At 38.2% G+C, this 15,259-nt stretch overlaps 1 protein-coding gene across 1 annotated transcript in view; it reads left to right on the forward strand.

Annotated features, from left to right (window-relative positions):
- ZNF277 (zinc finger protein 277) overlaps positions 1 to 15,259 on the forward strand; it is a 127,418-nt gene that overhangs the window by 70,150 nt on the left and 42,009 nt on the right. Inside the window, exons 3-4 of the mRNA XM_006859355.1 lie at positions 14,121 to 14,209; positions 14,454 to 14,536. Of these exons, the coding sequence (XP_006859417.1) occupies positions 14,121 to 14,209; positions 14,454 to 14,536 (172 nt within the window). The remainder of the gene's footprint in view (positions 1 to 14,120; positions 14,210 to 14,453; positions 14,537 to 15,259) is intronic.

Here is a 15,259-nt window from a genome sequence, read left to right on the forward strand (position 1 = left end):
AGGTTGGCCCAGGATCGGACATTGTTTCGTTCTGCTGTGCATGGGGTCGCTATGAGTCGGTTCCGACTCGATGGCACTTGACAACAACAACAACATACAAATGGGAAAGTTCCTGTTATTTTTCAAAATTTTCCATAGACTTTTCTTTAAAGCTTTTTACTCTTTTGTCTTCTTGAGTGTGTAGGTATGCATGAGGATGTCACATACTGACACGTATCCTACAAATTCTGGAAACTGAGCAACTTTCAGTAGAGTATGTAATATTCACTTGGCCACTTCCCTTGAGATTGTTGACATTATAGGTCTGTTTCAGGTCAAAGGCATTCTCCAATTGATTGGTTACTTCCAGCTATCTCAGGGCAGACCTGGTATCAAATACTAGTGTTTCGGAATGGGGCCCTTATAGTCTCTCAAGCCAAAATGGTATGACTCAATCTCAATTTAAGTGTAATGAGGTTGAAAACCAGGCAGAATCGATTCACTCTGCAAGCCAAAGGTATAAAAGAATAAGAAGTTATTAATATTAGTGACTGAGAGAAAGAAGGGAAAGGAAGAAGGCAAGCAGACAGATATGAGCATTTGAGGAACTGCGAAAATTGGGTGCATGTGAAAGGTTCTTTTTGTATGGAACCTGAGCTACCTAATACACAGCCATGGCCTCAAGTGAGCTAGACAACAATTTTACGTACCTGATTTGTTCTTCTTAGGTGCCATCCAGTTGGTTCCGACTCATAGTGACCTTGTGCACAATAGAACAAAACGCTACCCAGTCCTCCAGTAATCCTCACAATGGTTAAGCTTGAGCCCATTGCTGCTGCCACTGTGCCAATCCATCTCATTACGGATCGTCCTCTTTTTCACTGACTAACATTTTACCAAGCATGATGTCCTTCTCTAGGGACTGGACCCTTCTGATAATATGTCTCAAGTATGAGAGACAAAGTCCTGCCATCCTAGCTTCTAAGGAGCATTCTGACTGTAATTCTTCCAACACAGATTTATTTATTCTTCTAGCAGTTCATGTTACTTTGAATATCCTTCTCCAACACCATAAATGCATCAGTTCTTTTACAGTCCTCCATGTTTATTGTCCAACGTTCACACACATACGAGGTTATGGGAAATGGCTTGGCTTGAGTCAGACACACCTTATTCCTCAGAATGACATCTTTGCTCTTGAACACTTTGAAGAGGTCTTGTGCAGCATATTTGCCTAATGCAATACGTCATTTGATTTCTTCCATGAGCGTTGTTAGTGGATTCAAGCAAAATAAAGGCTTTGATAACTTCAGTTTGTCTACGTGTATCATGATGTGATTTATTGTTCCCCTTGTGAGACTTTTTGTTTTCTTTATATTGAAGTGCAACCCATACTGAAGGCTGTGGTCTTGTGATGTTCATCAGTAAGTATTTTAAATCGTCTTTGCTTTCAGCAAGCAAGGTTGTAGCGTCTGCATATCACAGGTAGTTTTAATGAGTCTTCATCCAGTCCTGATGCTATGTTATTCTTCATCTAATCCAGTTTCTCACATTGTTTGCTAACCATACAGATTGAGTAAGTTGTTGTTGTTGTTATGTGCTGTGGAGTCGATTCTGACTCATAGTGGCCATGTACAGGGTTTCCAAGGCTGTAAAGCTTTATACGAGCAGAAAGCCTCATCTTTCTCCCACGGAACAGCTGGTAGTTTCGAACTGCTGATCATGAGATTAGCAGCCCGATTCATAACCACTACGCTACCAGAGCTCCTTTTTTTTTATTAAGTGTTCCTGAAATAATACAACCCAGAAGCACACATTTCCTGATTTTAAACATTCAGTGTGTGTCCTCCCCTTGTTCTAGTCAAATGACTGCTTCTTGGTCTGTGTACAGGTTCCTCATGAGCACTAGAAATACTCATTCTTTAAGTGCTCTGGAATACTCATTCTTTGCAATGTTATTCATGGCTTATAGTGATCCACACAGTCAGAAGCCTTTGCATAGTCAATAAAGCACAGGTTAATATCTTTAGGATATTCTCTGCTTTCAGCCAAGATCCATCTGACATCAGCAGGGATAGCCATCATTCCACGTCCTCCTCTAAATCCTGTTTGAACCTCTGGGAATTCCCTGTTAATGTGCTATTGCAGTCGTTTTTTAATTACCTTTAGCAAAATTTTACTTACATGTGATATTAATGATATTGTACGAAGATTTTTGCAGTCCATTGAGTCACCTTTCTTTGGAATGGGAATAAATATGGATTTCTTCCAATTCGTTGCCAGGTAGCTGTCCTCTACATTTCTTGGCTTACAATGAGTGAGTGCCTCTAATGCTGCACCAGTTTGTTGAAAGATTTCAGTTTATATTCCATCAGTTCCCAGGGCTTTGTTCTTTGCCGATGCCTTCAGTGCACCTTGGATTTCTTCCTTCAGTACCATTGACTCTTGATCATATGCTACCTCTTGAAATGGTTGCACATCAACCGTTTCTTTTTTGACCTTGTGTATTCCTTCCATCTTCTCTTGATGCGTTCTACATCATTCAATATTTTGCTCATAGAATCCTTCAATATTTCAAGTTGAGGCTTGAATATCTTCTTCAGATCATTCAGCTTGAGTAATGCTGAGTGTGTTCTTCCCTTTTGGTTTTCTAACTTCAGGTCTTTGCACATGTCATTTTAATATTTGACTTTGTCTTCTCAAGCTGCCCCTTGAAGTTTTCTGTTCAGCTCTTTTACGTCTTCATTTCTTCCTTTTTCTTTAGTATCTCTACACTAAAAAGCAAGTTTCAGAGTCTCTTCTGACATCCGTTTGGTCTTTTCCTTCCTTCTTGTATTCTTAATGACCTTTTACTTTTTTCCTGTATGATATTCTTGCTGTCATCCAACAATTCGGTTTTCAGTCATTAGTGTGTAATGCATCAAATCTGTTCTTGAGATGATCTCTAAATTCAGGCGGGATATGTTCAAGGTCATATCTTATCTTTCATGGGCTTGTTTTAATTGTCTTCAGCTACAGCTTGAATTGGCATATAAGTAATTAATGGTCCGCCCCACAGTCTGCCCTGAGTCTTATTTTACCTGATGATATGGAGCTTTTCCATTGTCTCTTTGCACAAAAGTAGTTAGATTTCTTTGTATTCCATTTGGTGGAGTCCAGATATATAGCCATTTTTACGTTGTCTTAAAAATGTATTTGCCCTCCAAGACTGAAACTTAAAAGGAACACACAAGCAGGCATGTGACCACATTGGTCTACTGGTGAGTGGAAGGGGGGAAAGGCAGCAGTGGAAAAAAAAAAAAATAGGCTGAAATCGACCATGTTCTGTAGACTCCCTTTGACCTGAAGATGAGAGAGAGAAGAGGAAGGGCTGGTTGGTCTGAAGTGTGGTGAGAACTGAGGACTCACTCTTAAGCCCATGGACAAGGACCTAGCCACACAGGGTTAGAACCGAGAGTGAAGCATCCAGCTGATAAGAAGTGAGGAGAGATATGCACAAGAAAGCCGAAACTTGCAGATAGTACCCATTTGACCTAGCGTCAATGGCTTGATGATCAGAAAGGAAGAGAAAGAAATTTGATAAAGGAAACAAGTATAAATTGTTTCAATTTGATGAACTTGACCTATACTTATGGATATAGTAGCTCAAAATACCAATCGAGAGGGAAGTCCTCAAATCAAGGATCAAACATATCCCCTCTGTACACAGGTTTGACAGGGACAGGCAATTTAGACACTTGCTAACCAAAATGGGGGGACAGGGCAAGAAAGGCATGAGTGACTGGCTAGCAAGTTTTCAAGAGGGAGTTTCAGAGTGCAGGGGATGGTAGAATCCCCACTGAATAGTTTTTATCTTGTCTAGATGGGGCTGGTGAAAAGAGATGAGGGTAAGATTCCTAGGATTCAATAGTGAATAATTGTTATCATGAATTGTGATTGTCACAACTATAAATGTAGAAGTTTTGTAACATAAAGAAGGGATTAGTTAATCTTACATTCCAGGAACAGAGGACCCAGGACCATAAAGGGAGAAGAGCATGAGTGTAATGTGGGACCCTATCCAGAGAAGCAGCGACACCAGAGATGGAGGCAGAGATGAAGACATGAAGAGAGAGTGCAGCTGAGGACTCTAGACCCATTGAAAGAGAAAGGCTGTGTGCTGACTGCCAGTAGGCAGGCGTACAAAATGTGTCCTTGGGTGTTTGTTTTTTTTTAGGTAGGGCAGGGCTTTTATTTTTATACTTTTTATTGTGAATTGAGTGAAGGTTTACAGATAAGATCATCAGCTTTACATTCAACAAATTATACACTGTTTCATCTCATTGATTACAATCCCTTCCCTGTAAAGACAGTTATACTTCTTCCTTCCTGCAGCTCCCCATTAACATCTTTTTTTAAAAAATGTTTTATTGTGAATTATGTGGTAGTTTGTTTACATGGGAGAACATCAGCTTTACATTCATACTATCTTATATCATTTCATTGCCATGGTTACAATCCCCTTCATGCTTCATCAACCAACCAGAGGGTACACTCTGCAAACCTGTTCCCCAGTCATCAGCATACAGCCCCTCTCCCTCTCTGGGTCTAAAGTCCCCAGCCGCTCCATCTGTCCATGTCATCATCTCTGCCTCCATCTCTGGTGTCACTGCTTCTCTGGGTATGGTCTCGCTCTCCGCTCTTCTCGCTTGATGGTCCCAGGGACCTCCGCTCCTAGAGTGCAAAGTCAATCACTTCCCTCCTTTTGCTACAGAATATCTACCTTTACATTTCCAACCCTTACAGTCAGTCCTGAAAACAATTATTCACTATTGTATCACAAGAGACCTATCAGCATCTCCTTTCATCAGCCCCGCTTTGGTTTTTTTTTTTTAATGATTATATACCCCTGAGGGTTTTTGTGTACATCCAAAAAAATGTGTTTGCAATGAATAAATCACTGGTCTTGCAAAATTTTATCCTGTAATCTCTGGCATCATTTCTATCAACAAGGCCATGTTTTTCAACTAGTGATTCTTCCTCTTTGTTTCTAGCCTTTACATTCTAATCACCAGTAATTATCAATACATTTTGATTTCATGTTTGATTAATGTCTGACTGAAAAAGTTGGTAGAATTCTTCAGTTTCATCATTGCTGACTTTCATGCTTGGTACATAAATCTGAATAATGGTGGTATTAACTGGTCTTTCTTGCAGGCGTGTGGAATTATCCTATCACAGGCATCATTGTACTTCAAGGTAGATTATGAAAAAAATTTTTTGATGATGAATGCCACGTTATTCCTCTTCAATTTGTCATTCGCATCATAGTAAACCGTATGATTGTCAGATTCAAAGTGGCCAATGCCAGTCCATTTCAGCTCACTAATGCATAGACTATCTTTACATGTTCCATTTCATATTTGACAAGTTCCAATATCCAGATTTAGAGTGATCTATACTGGCAGATAGTAAAGTCATGTATGTCTTCTTTCTCCATTTGAGATCTCTGGCAGTAGTTGTTCAAAAGAAATGCCTTCTCATTGGCAGCTCTAATGGATAAGTTACATTCATGTCATTATTGATTGGAACTTGGAAAGCATTTTCCCAAAGATGCACCATTGTGACTATTAGCTTTGTACAGTTTCTGAAAGCATGCATTTTTCTATTTCTGGTTCAGGCCCATTTTGAGTTATCCAGTTCTGATTTTCCTACATAGCTCAGACATTGTAATATCCCTAATCTAAACTCTGTATCCAAGACCACATAATTGTTCGCAAGCAACTTCCTTCTTATCATGGGTCTTGTGAAACAGTAAGCTGTATTAAGACTGGATTGTGAATCTGGCAGTCATAAAGTTGATGCAGGCTTGAAAATCTCTTAACTGTCTAACCAGAAAATTACTCAGTAGTCTAAGATTTAGTTTCCCCATCTATAAAGTAGGAGTAACACTAGCACTCATAAGGTTGTTGAGGATTTTATAAAACAAGCTATTTATAATATCTGCTAGTATCTGAGACACAGTATATACCCAGTAAATTGTTGGGGGTTTTTTGTTGTTGTTGTGGTTGTTGTTTAAGTTTTTATTGTGAATTGAGTGGTAGTTTACATGGGAGGACATGGGTTTTACACCATCGTTTCATTGCAATGATTACAGTCTCCTCCGTACATCATCATTCAACAGTATTTGCTTCCATTCCCCTTGTTTTTCTTTTTTGGGGGGTGGGGTGGGGAGTATACACAAAAACACTCAGGAATATATAATTATTTAAACAACCAAAGGGCATGTTCTGCAAGCCTGCCTCCTGCTACCAGCACTCCATCCCTCTCTTTCCATGAGTCTAGAGTCCTCAGCTGCTGTCTCTCTCCATGTCCTCATCTCTGCATCCATCCCTGGTGTTGCTGCTTCTCTGGATAGGGTCATGTATTCCACTTGTGCCCTTCTCAACTTGATGATCCTAGGGTCCTCTGTTTCTGGACTGTAAGATTAACTACTACCCAGTTTTTGTTACAAAACATCTACCTTTATTGTGACAGATGCAATTAGTCATGAAACAATTACTCACTATTGAATGATATGAATCTTATCCTCATCTCTTTTCACCAGACTCGCCTAGACAAGATGAAAACTGATCATTGGAAACTCTCTACTTATCCCCACACACTCTTAAACTAGTCACTTTGTGCCTTTATCGACCCCTCATTTTAGGTAGCCATTGTCTAAGTTGCCTGTCCCTATCTACCCTGTATACAGAGGGGATAGGATTGATACTTGATGTGAAGACTCCTTCCCTCTCAGTTGGTATTTTGAGCTACTACATCCATAAGTATAAGTTATTGTTGTTTTTAAGTGCCTTCAAGTCCATTCTGATTTATATTGACCCCATATAGGGTGAGGAACAACTGGGAGACTTGAACTGTTGACATTATGGTTCAAATCGACATTGCAGTTGAGTGCTTATCCTAGAGTGCCACACTAGGACTCCACCCAATAAATTTGTTGTTGTTGTTATTAAGTGCTGTTGAGTTGGTTCCGACTCACAGCGGCCCTATGTAGGGTTTCTGAGGAGTCGCCGGTGAGTTTGAACCACTGATCTTGCAGTTCAAGCGACCAATCCAGTGCTTATCCTACAGTGCCATACCAGGACTAGAAGATAAAATGTTTACTTTTCTTGTGTTTTGATTATGAATGATCATTTAAAATCTTCACTTTCTACAGTTCCAGTTTGAGTTTTCAATAGCAATTGTTGCTGGTCTGCATTCCATCAGTGTTTAAATTAAATTTCAATTTTTGAGAAAATCTCATTTGGGATCCTAAATCTTTTCAACTTTTAGAAAGACAGGCCACGTGTAAGCTATAACAGCCAGAGTCCTCACATTGGTCATTTTGACTAGTCTCTACCTCTAGCCTCAACTTTCATGCCTTTCTCAGCTCTACCTAGCACCAGTAATTGATATCTGCTTTGTACCGTCTGTTCTGTGGTCACTTAAAACATGGTGTAACACTGTAGGATAAGCACTGGACTGCTAATAGCTAGGTCAGTGGTTCAATCCTCCCAGCTTTTCCTTGAAAACCCTATACAAGGCAGCTATGAGTTGGAGCCAACTCAATGGCACGGAACAATAACAACATATCCACTCATGAATTTACATTATAGCTTGGGGTCCTCTTTTGGTGCTGGTGGATAAGCACTGAACTACTAACCACAAGGTCCTAATATTTATGGAAACTAAAATTCTCGTAAGTATTACAAGTGGAGTCCTGGTGTAGCACTGTAGGATAAGCACTGGACTGCTAACCACAAGGTTAGCAGTCCAAGCCCACTAGCCACTCCTCAGACATCATATATAGGATCACTATGAGTCATAACTGACTGGATGGTACTTAACCACAACAAGAAACAAAGCAGTTAGTATTGACTAATTTTGTGATCACAGTTTAATTGGAGTCATCTCCGTATTAGATGGCATTTATCTAATTTAAGAAGAAGAGTTATTTTTTAATTAACACATTTGCAGCAGATTTTACCTTTCAAGGTCAATTCATGGTCCAGACCTTTTGTCATCTATACTGAAAGGTTTTCATTTTTAAACTAACTTTAGCATTTTATATAAAATAGGAGTCGGAGTCCAGGAGGAAGTAAGGAGGAGGGCCAATTGACATGCGTGAACTCATGCAGAGCTTCTTTATAGGTTTGATAATCCTTTTGTGCATAACTTCTCCTACACACAGTAAGAATAAAGATGAACTAAGCTTATGCTTTACCAGAAGTAAACCCTAAGATTTCATGTTAAATGTATTTTACATTTTCTTTATTGGAGGAAAATGACAGTAAAACTTCCTGGGGCAGAAATCAAAAACAAAATAAATATTTCTCCTTTGAACTCATGTAACATAATTATTTATTCTGAGCTATTTCCTAACTTTATTCAGTTGATAAAATTGCTTCAGAAATAAATGCTAAAACTCCTTAATTCTTGCCCCTCTCTTTACTTAAATTCCACCTCTTCAATGCTACTTAATTAAATGTCATGTCTGTTTTCCATGCCTCTTTCAGTAGCATGCCAGTGACATTGGGGGCCTGAGTAGACAAGATGTTGATTTTTGAGAGTTGATTTTTTTTTTTTTTTTGTGAGAACATTCTGTGAGACATGAATTAACGGTCTTTAAAAAAGGTTTACTGATGACTTAGTAATTACTTTTATGGCTTTTTAATAAGGAATGAAATGCTTTGGTAGCTGTCATCAAAATACAGTTCATGCCATATGTTATTTCTTGGTGGCCTTTATATATTGAGTAGCTGCCACTGTAGGTTTGAATAAACTAGAGAAGTAGGAAAAAAGGGAAATATTAAATGATCCTTTAGCATTGAAAAATAAATGTATTTTAGTGAATAGGGAAGATACCTCAGGAAGTCTGTATTGAAGATATGTTATCTGTAAGCTATTTCTGAATGTCTCTCTACCAGTCACCACCTCAGTGTTAATTACAAACTGAAAAGAGTGCTGTTAGGTGTTTAACTAGAATGCATCCTAAGTTAAATTTAGATTCAGGTCAGATGTATGTTACAATTAATGTCGTTGATATACTGTACTACAGTAAGATATACTGTATGTCTTTATATATTTAAATTGGTTCATGGTTTATAGTTACATTTTGCTTTTGTAACAGATATTTCTCCTTAATTTTGCTGCCACTTACCTGCTTTATCTGTGTTCCTCAGTCTCACCACATACTAGAGATGGTATCTGAAAAAAATGTCATTCGTTCTTTTTATCAGAAAAGTAAAATTACCTTTAGCCAATGTAAGGGATTACCAGATTGTGAATACTTAGCAGTGTCTTCTTGGTCTTCATCCTATAGAAAGTCCTCTAACTTTTTGAGGAAAGATTCTGCTAGACAGAATCTCCCTGTGATCTTAAGCCAGTTGATGTTAGTTATTAATTCCCTGTGCCTCACACCTTACAGTAAATCCTGATGGAAAATAAACAGTGGGATCCTTTTTTTAAAAAGATCTCAGTCCTTAGAGACAGATTCATTGACTGTTGGAAGCCTTTTGGGGGTGGGGGGGTTGTTTGTTTACCTTTCTTGTTTAGTCAGGTGGTTTAAAATCAACCACCCAAATGGCTGGTTTCAACTTTTCAGATCTCACAGAGGAAGTTAAGAGATGGAGGCTCAGTTAGATAGTATGCTTTTCTGGAAAAGGGTAGACATTCTTTTCCCTTTAGACTTCCATTTTGAAGTTCTGTTTCTCCCTTGTCAAAGAGCATTGTATATGGCCTCTTTTGTCTCTGACAGAAAAAAAGTGCTCCGAGTAGCTGTTAGAACTGTAATTCTAGGGGCTTTTCCCCGTCCCTACCTTTCTTTTTCTTCAATTCGTGCACAGATTGGTCCCCACACAATAGTAGAGGCATGTTGCAAAACACTGAATTTGACTTTGAAGCTGAAAGAGACCAAGATCAAATTTCAATTCTGGCACCCTAATGAAGTGACCTTGGGCAAGTAAAGGTTTCCTATGCAGAAGTTGCTAATTGTCATCATTGAAGTCATGATGATCGTCCTACTCTACTGCTGCCTTAGCATCTGACTCAAACGCAGTGGAATTCTTTTGACTTGCTCTTTAAATGTGTGATGAAATGTAGTTTATTCCAGGAATAAACATACATTCTTTATTATCTTTGTCATATCTATTTACTATTCTTTTTCTTAGAGTGCCTAAACCTATTGCTGTCAAGTTGATCCCAATTCATAGCAACCTTTTAGGACAAAGCAGAATTGCCCCAGAGGTTACCACAGCTCAGAATCTTTAAGGAAGATGATTGCCACATCTTTCTCCCATGGAGCAGCTGGTGGGTTTGGACGGCTAACCCTTCAGTTAGCAGCTAAGGCTTGACCTCTGTGACACCAGGGCTCCAATATAATACTGGTGATGTTGGTGGTTATGTGCCATGGAGTCGACTCCGACTAATCGTGAACTTGTACAGGGTTTCCGAGGCTGTAAATCTTTACGGGAGCAGAAAGCCTCATCTTTCTCCCATGGAACAGCAGGTAGTTTCAAACTGCTGATCTTAAGGTTCGCAGCCTGATTCATAACCACTACGCTACCATTTGTTAAATACCTGGATTGTTGGACACTGCTTTATATGCATTGGACTTTTTAATCATTAGCAATTCATTTTGCAAACATGCAACTGAATTTCAGAAAGGTTAAATAACTTTAAACCCGGGTTTATAGGTCTGAATGTAAAGACACTGTTGTCTCAAGGGGTGCTGATAAAATCAGGTATGAGGGTCTGACAGTAGTCTGAATTTATAAAGCAAAACTGCTTCAGATTTACTCACATAAGAGAGGCCCAGTATTGACTCTTCACTAAAAATATCCAGTCAGTTATAATTCAAAAGGCCATCTGGTCATTAGGATACCTGGTCATCTGTTTCATGTTGTTTCATACAAGTACTCTTCCAAGTGTGTGAACATTTTCCAGACTAGGCAGCCTGGATGATTACTGCCTTCTAACAGCTGTAGACTCAGACTGGAACTAGTGTTATGTAGGGCTGACCACTGTTCTGATTGGTGTCCAAAGTGTACTGCCCAGAGGGTCCTCAGTGGAGTGGAAGCTGGGACTGATGAGGTCTATTCTAAGGGTAGCCATAGGGAACTCCAGAGAGAGCTTGGCCTCTTGTCTTTAGAAATCTGTTACCTCTGTACCCAATTCTGCCATATAAATTTCATTACTCATGGAAATAGATGTCTGTATATTTTAATTTGGAAGACTAATCTGTCTTCTATTCTTAACAACCCTAATACAAGTTCTTCATTCCTGTCACCATTTTGAAATAAAAGAAGTGCTGAGAGGAAAATCAGAAAAGGGGTTGGGAATGGCATTTGTATTCTCTTGGAGCCTTCTTGCCAGGAAAAAAGAAGTGACTAGTGGGGAACAGAAAAATGGAAAATAAGAGCAGCTGAGTCAGATACTGAGGCACAAAGGCTCCTGAAGCTAGTCCTGGGCAGCCAAAGAAATAACGTTTCATCTTTTCGTGGACATACATTTTTTTGTCTGCTTTGATGACTGTCATTGCTGCTTATCTTCTGTTCTGACATTACTAATATGAAAACCCATGCCCTACTCATAGAGTTATGATACACCATTTGTCTAGTCTTTGCGGTTTAATACTGAACTGGATGGAGCCTGAGCTGTGTGGTTCCCAGTACAGTTCTGTAAGGAAAGGGTCCCCTCCTTAATAGTCCATCAAGGTTGACAGTGTGGTTGGATATGAGAAGAATGAACAGAAGTGTGTGCTTCTGTTTTTATAGATTATCCACCGACTCCTTTTCCTTATGTATTCTATACTCAGTGTTCTCATCCTTGTTTATCAGCTCATGTCATGATTCTTTCTCTCAGACCTCTCCACAAGCAAAGTCTAGAGCTTTGGGGTTTTTTTCTATAAGGAATGAATACCTGAGATATCTCCATGAAGTGTAGTCTGTGAGACAGGAAAATCCATGTTAAGAAAAGGGGAATAAATAATAAGGAGCTCCTGCAAAGATTCACAGCCTCAGAAACCCTCTACAGGGTTGTTATGAGTCAAGACCGACTTGACGGCACTTACCATATGTGCAAACCACTGCTAGGCGTAATACAAGCCATTTAAAATGTCCAGCTTCCTCCTACTCCTGTTGTATAATATATTCATTTCATAAGTCCTAGCTCTTTTAGAGGGCTTTGGTTCTTTATTATGTTTTTATTATTATTATTATTATTCATCAATTGTATAGTCTGATGAATTGTCAACTACAGAGTCAGCCTTTCTATTTCTTTCTCCTCTTGAATGAGACCACATTCTGTTGATTGTTGTTGTTGTTGTGAAGTGCCAGCGAGTTGGTTCCGACCCATAGTGACCCTGTATAGGGTTTCCGAGGAGCAGCTGGTGCATTCTGTTGATACTACTTGACAAATGAGATTGCAGTAGCCAATATAATTCTTATTAGATAAGTGGGAAGATGAACAGATTTTTGAGTTCCGTCATCTTATTCTCTTTTTCATCAGAAGTGCACATCTGAGCATTATGGTATGCTTTTAAACTTAGTTATGTACCTCCCTACTCTGCTCATTAGGTTTAAGAATTGTAATCTTGGTTATTTTTCCAAAGGGTGTACTTACCTTGTTTCATACACAGTATGGGCATATGATGGTGTCTGTCTTGTTAAAGGTAATGCATTTAGATTGATTTCTCATTGTGTTATTTTTCTGACCTCTAGTTTTTGTTGTTGTTATTTGTTTGTTTGACTGTTAAGTTAATCACTCAACTTTCTCTTTATTGGAGAACATGTGCTATAGACAGTTTAATATTTGTTGGATTTTAAATTCACATAAACTTAGCTGCCATTTCAGAAAAGCAGGATTATCACATAAAAAATAATTTATGTAAACTTTCCTTTATGTCTGTTTATCAAATCCACACTGGACAAACAGACATATAGGAAAGTTAATGGATTATTTTTATGTGATAATCCCACTTTTCTGAAATGGAAGCTACATTTATGTGAATTTAAGCCCAACAAAAGTTAACTGTCTATATCATATGTTCTCCAATAAAGAGAAAGTTGAGTGATTATCTAATATCAATCAAACAAGCAAATTGTCACAACAAATAAAGAGGTCAGAAGAATAACACAATGAGTAATCAGTCTATATTCAGCATAAAACAAAAATTCCGTATGTTCACAGTGTCTATGACACAAGGAAAATTTAGTCTTTGGAAAAATAAGCAAGGTTACAATTCATGCCTTTGAAAGGGAGTGTTGTGATTTCTGTAGCCTGAGCACTGAACGGCTAACCACAAAGTTGGTGGTTTGAACCCACTAGACTCACCCTGGAGAAAGATGAGTCTTTCTTCTCCCACATAGATTTACAGCCTCAGAAACATTAATCAGGGTCTCTGTGAGTCAAAACTTACTTGACAACACATAGTAGCAACAACAATAGCATGTTTTAGAGGGTAATTTGAGTCAATATGTATTTCAATTTATATTAAAATCTGTCATCTTTGGTATGGTGCCACAGGTTAATGCTCTGGATTGCAATGTTGGCTTGCATCGCAAAGTTGGTGGTTCAAGCTCACCAGCCACTCTGTGAAAACCCTATACAGGGTCACTATGAGTTCGAACCCACTTGACAGCACTTAACAACAACAACCACCTGTCTAGTCACAAGCTTCCTAGAAGTTTTTTATCAGCATTTTATTTGTTGCTTTGAATAATTAAGTGTTCTTATAAAAATCCTATTCTAAAAAAAAAGTATACCCACTCCTCACTAATCAACAGCTAGTTTCCACAGACCAGCTTGTTACGGGAAAATTGGTGTTTTGCAAAATAGAGGATGACTACATCATTACATAAGTACCAAACCACTGAGAATCAGGGCCCCACGCGTACGAGTTGGCACATAACCTCAACTATCACAGCCAGGACTTAGCCATTTGTTCCTGCCAGAACTTACGTTGCTAAACCACAAAATAGTTGGACAGTAGATTTTTTAGTATTGCAATTTTGAAATGTCAGATACTAAGATTGTCAATAAGTAAGGAGTCTATGTTATATACTGAGTCTTCTCACCGTCCTGTCTTGTTTTTTTGTTGTTGTTGTTGTTGTTTTTCTAAGGTATATTTTATATTGGAGACAAAGGTTCACTGAGCAGCCCATCACAGATTTTTGTAGTGTGATAAGAATCAACTCCACAGCTCCGCTTGGTAAGTACATATCTTGTCTACTGTCTTTTCCCCTACAACCCAAGGATCCAAAGAATAATATTACCGTCTTAAGTTAGAATTGCTCTTACTTTCATAATAGCTAAAATAAAATTGCTGTATTTATCTTTCCCAACTAGAACAAAGCTAAAACAGAAATATACACCAGAAAAGATCCTAATATATAATTCTGGGGAGAAAATTATAAATAACCTTTTTCTCATTTATTTTCCTATTCTTTCAACAGAAGAACAGGACAATTATTTTTTGCTATGTGATGTTTTACCAGAAGATAGACTTTTGAGAGAAGAGCTTCAGAAACAGAGACTGGTAAGAATTGTTTTAGAAGGTGAACAGAATTGAAAGTATACACAAAATTATTTCTGTTACTGTTGTTCCTTTTTTTAAATTTATTTACTGTTTATTATTAAAATGTTCAATATACACAAAAGAGGTAACAATGCTTAAAACAGAAAAAAGTATACAGTTGATTAAAGATGAAAGCATTTCTTATTTAAAAATGCAGAGGGAATTTTTAGCTTTGTTTTATTTCCTGGGTTGACTCTAAAATAACATCAGAGCTTTATGTTTTAGTGTAATTTTAGCTGCCTGACACATGCTAGGGTTCAGCAGTCGTGGAAAAATGCCTTCAGCTAAAATTGAGTTGAATTGATTAACCTTCTCCCCCCTTTTCACTGGAATGTACTATCCCCCAGCACTTCTTTTACTCCCCTTTATGAATTAAGCATACAATTTGGTCAACATAGTAGCATTTCTCATTTTCAGGCTTAACGTTAAGCAAACTAATTTGAAAACCTCAGCATCTTTTGTCTTTACAGGAGATAGCAGCATATAATGAATGAGAATTTTCATTTTCATAAGTTGACCATAAATTGATTAATTTTTAAAGTTATTAATTTTGTTTAGGTATATATGTTGATGTTGTTAAGTGCCGTCAAGTTGGTTCCCACTCTTGGCTACCCTGTGTAGGGTTTCAGAGGCTTTTAAATCTCCAGGAGCACAAAATCTCATCTTTCTCCCACAGAGCAGCTA

The sequence above is a fragment of the Chrysochloris asiatica genome, unplaced genomic scaffold (genome assembly GCF_000296735.1).
Source record: "Chrysochloris asiatica unplaced genomic scaffold, ChrAsi1.0 scaffold00032, whole genome shotgun sequence".
In the NCBI taxonomy this organism is placed as follows: domain Eukaryota; kingdom Metazoa; phylum Chordata; class Mammalia; order Afrosoricida; family Chrysochloridae; genus Chrysochloris; species Chrysochloris asiatica.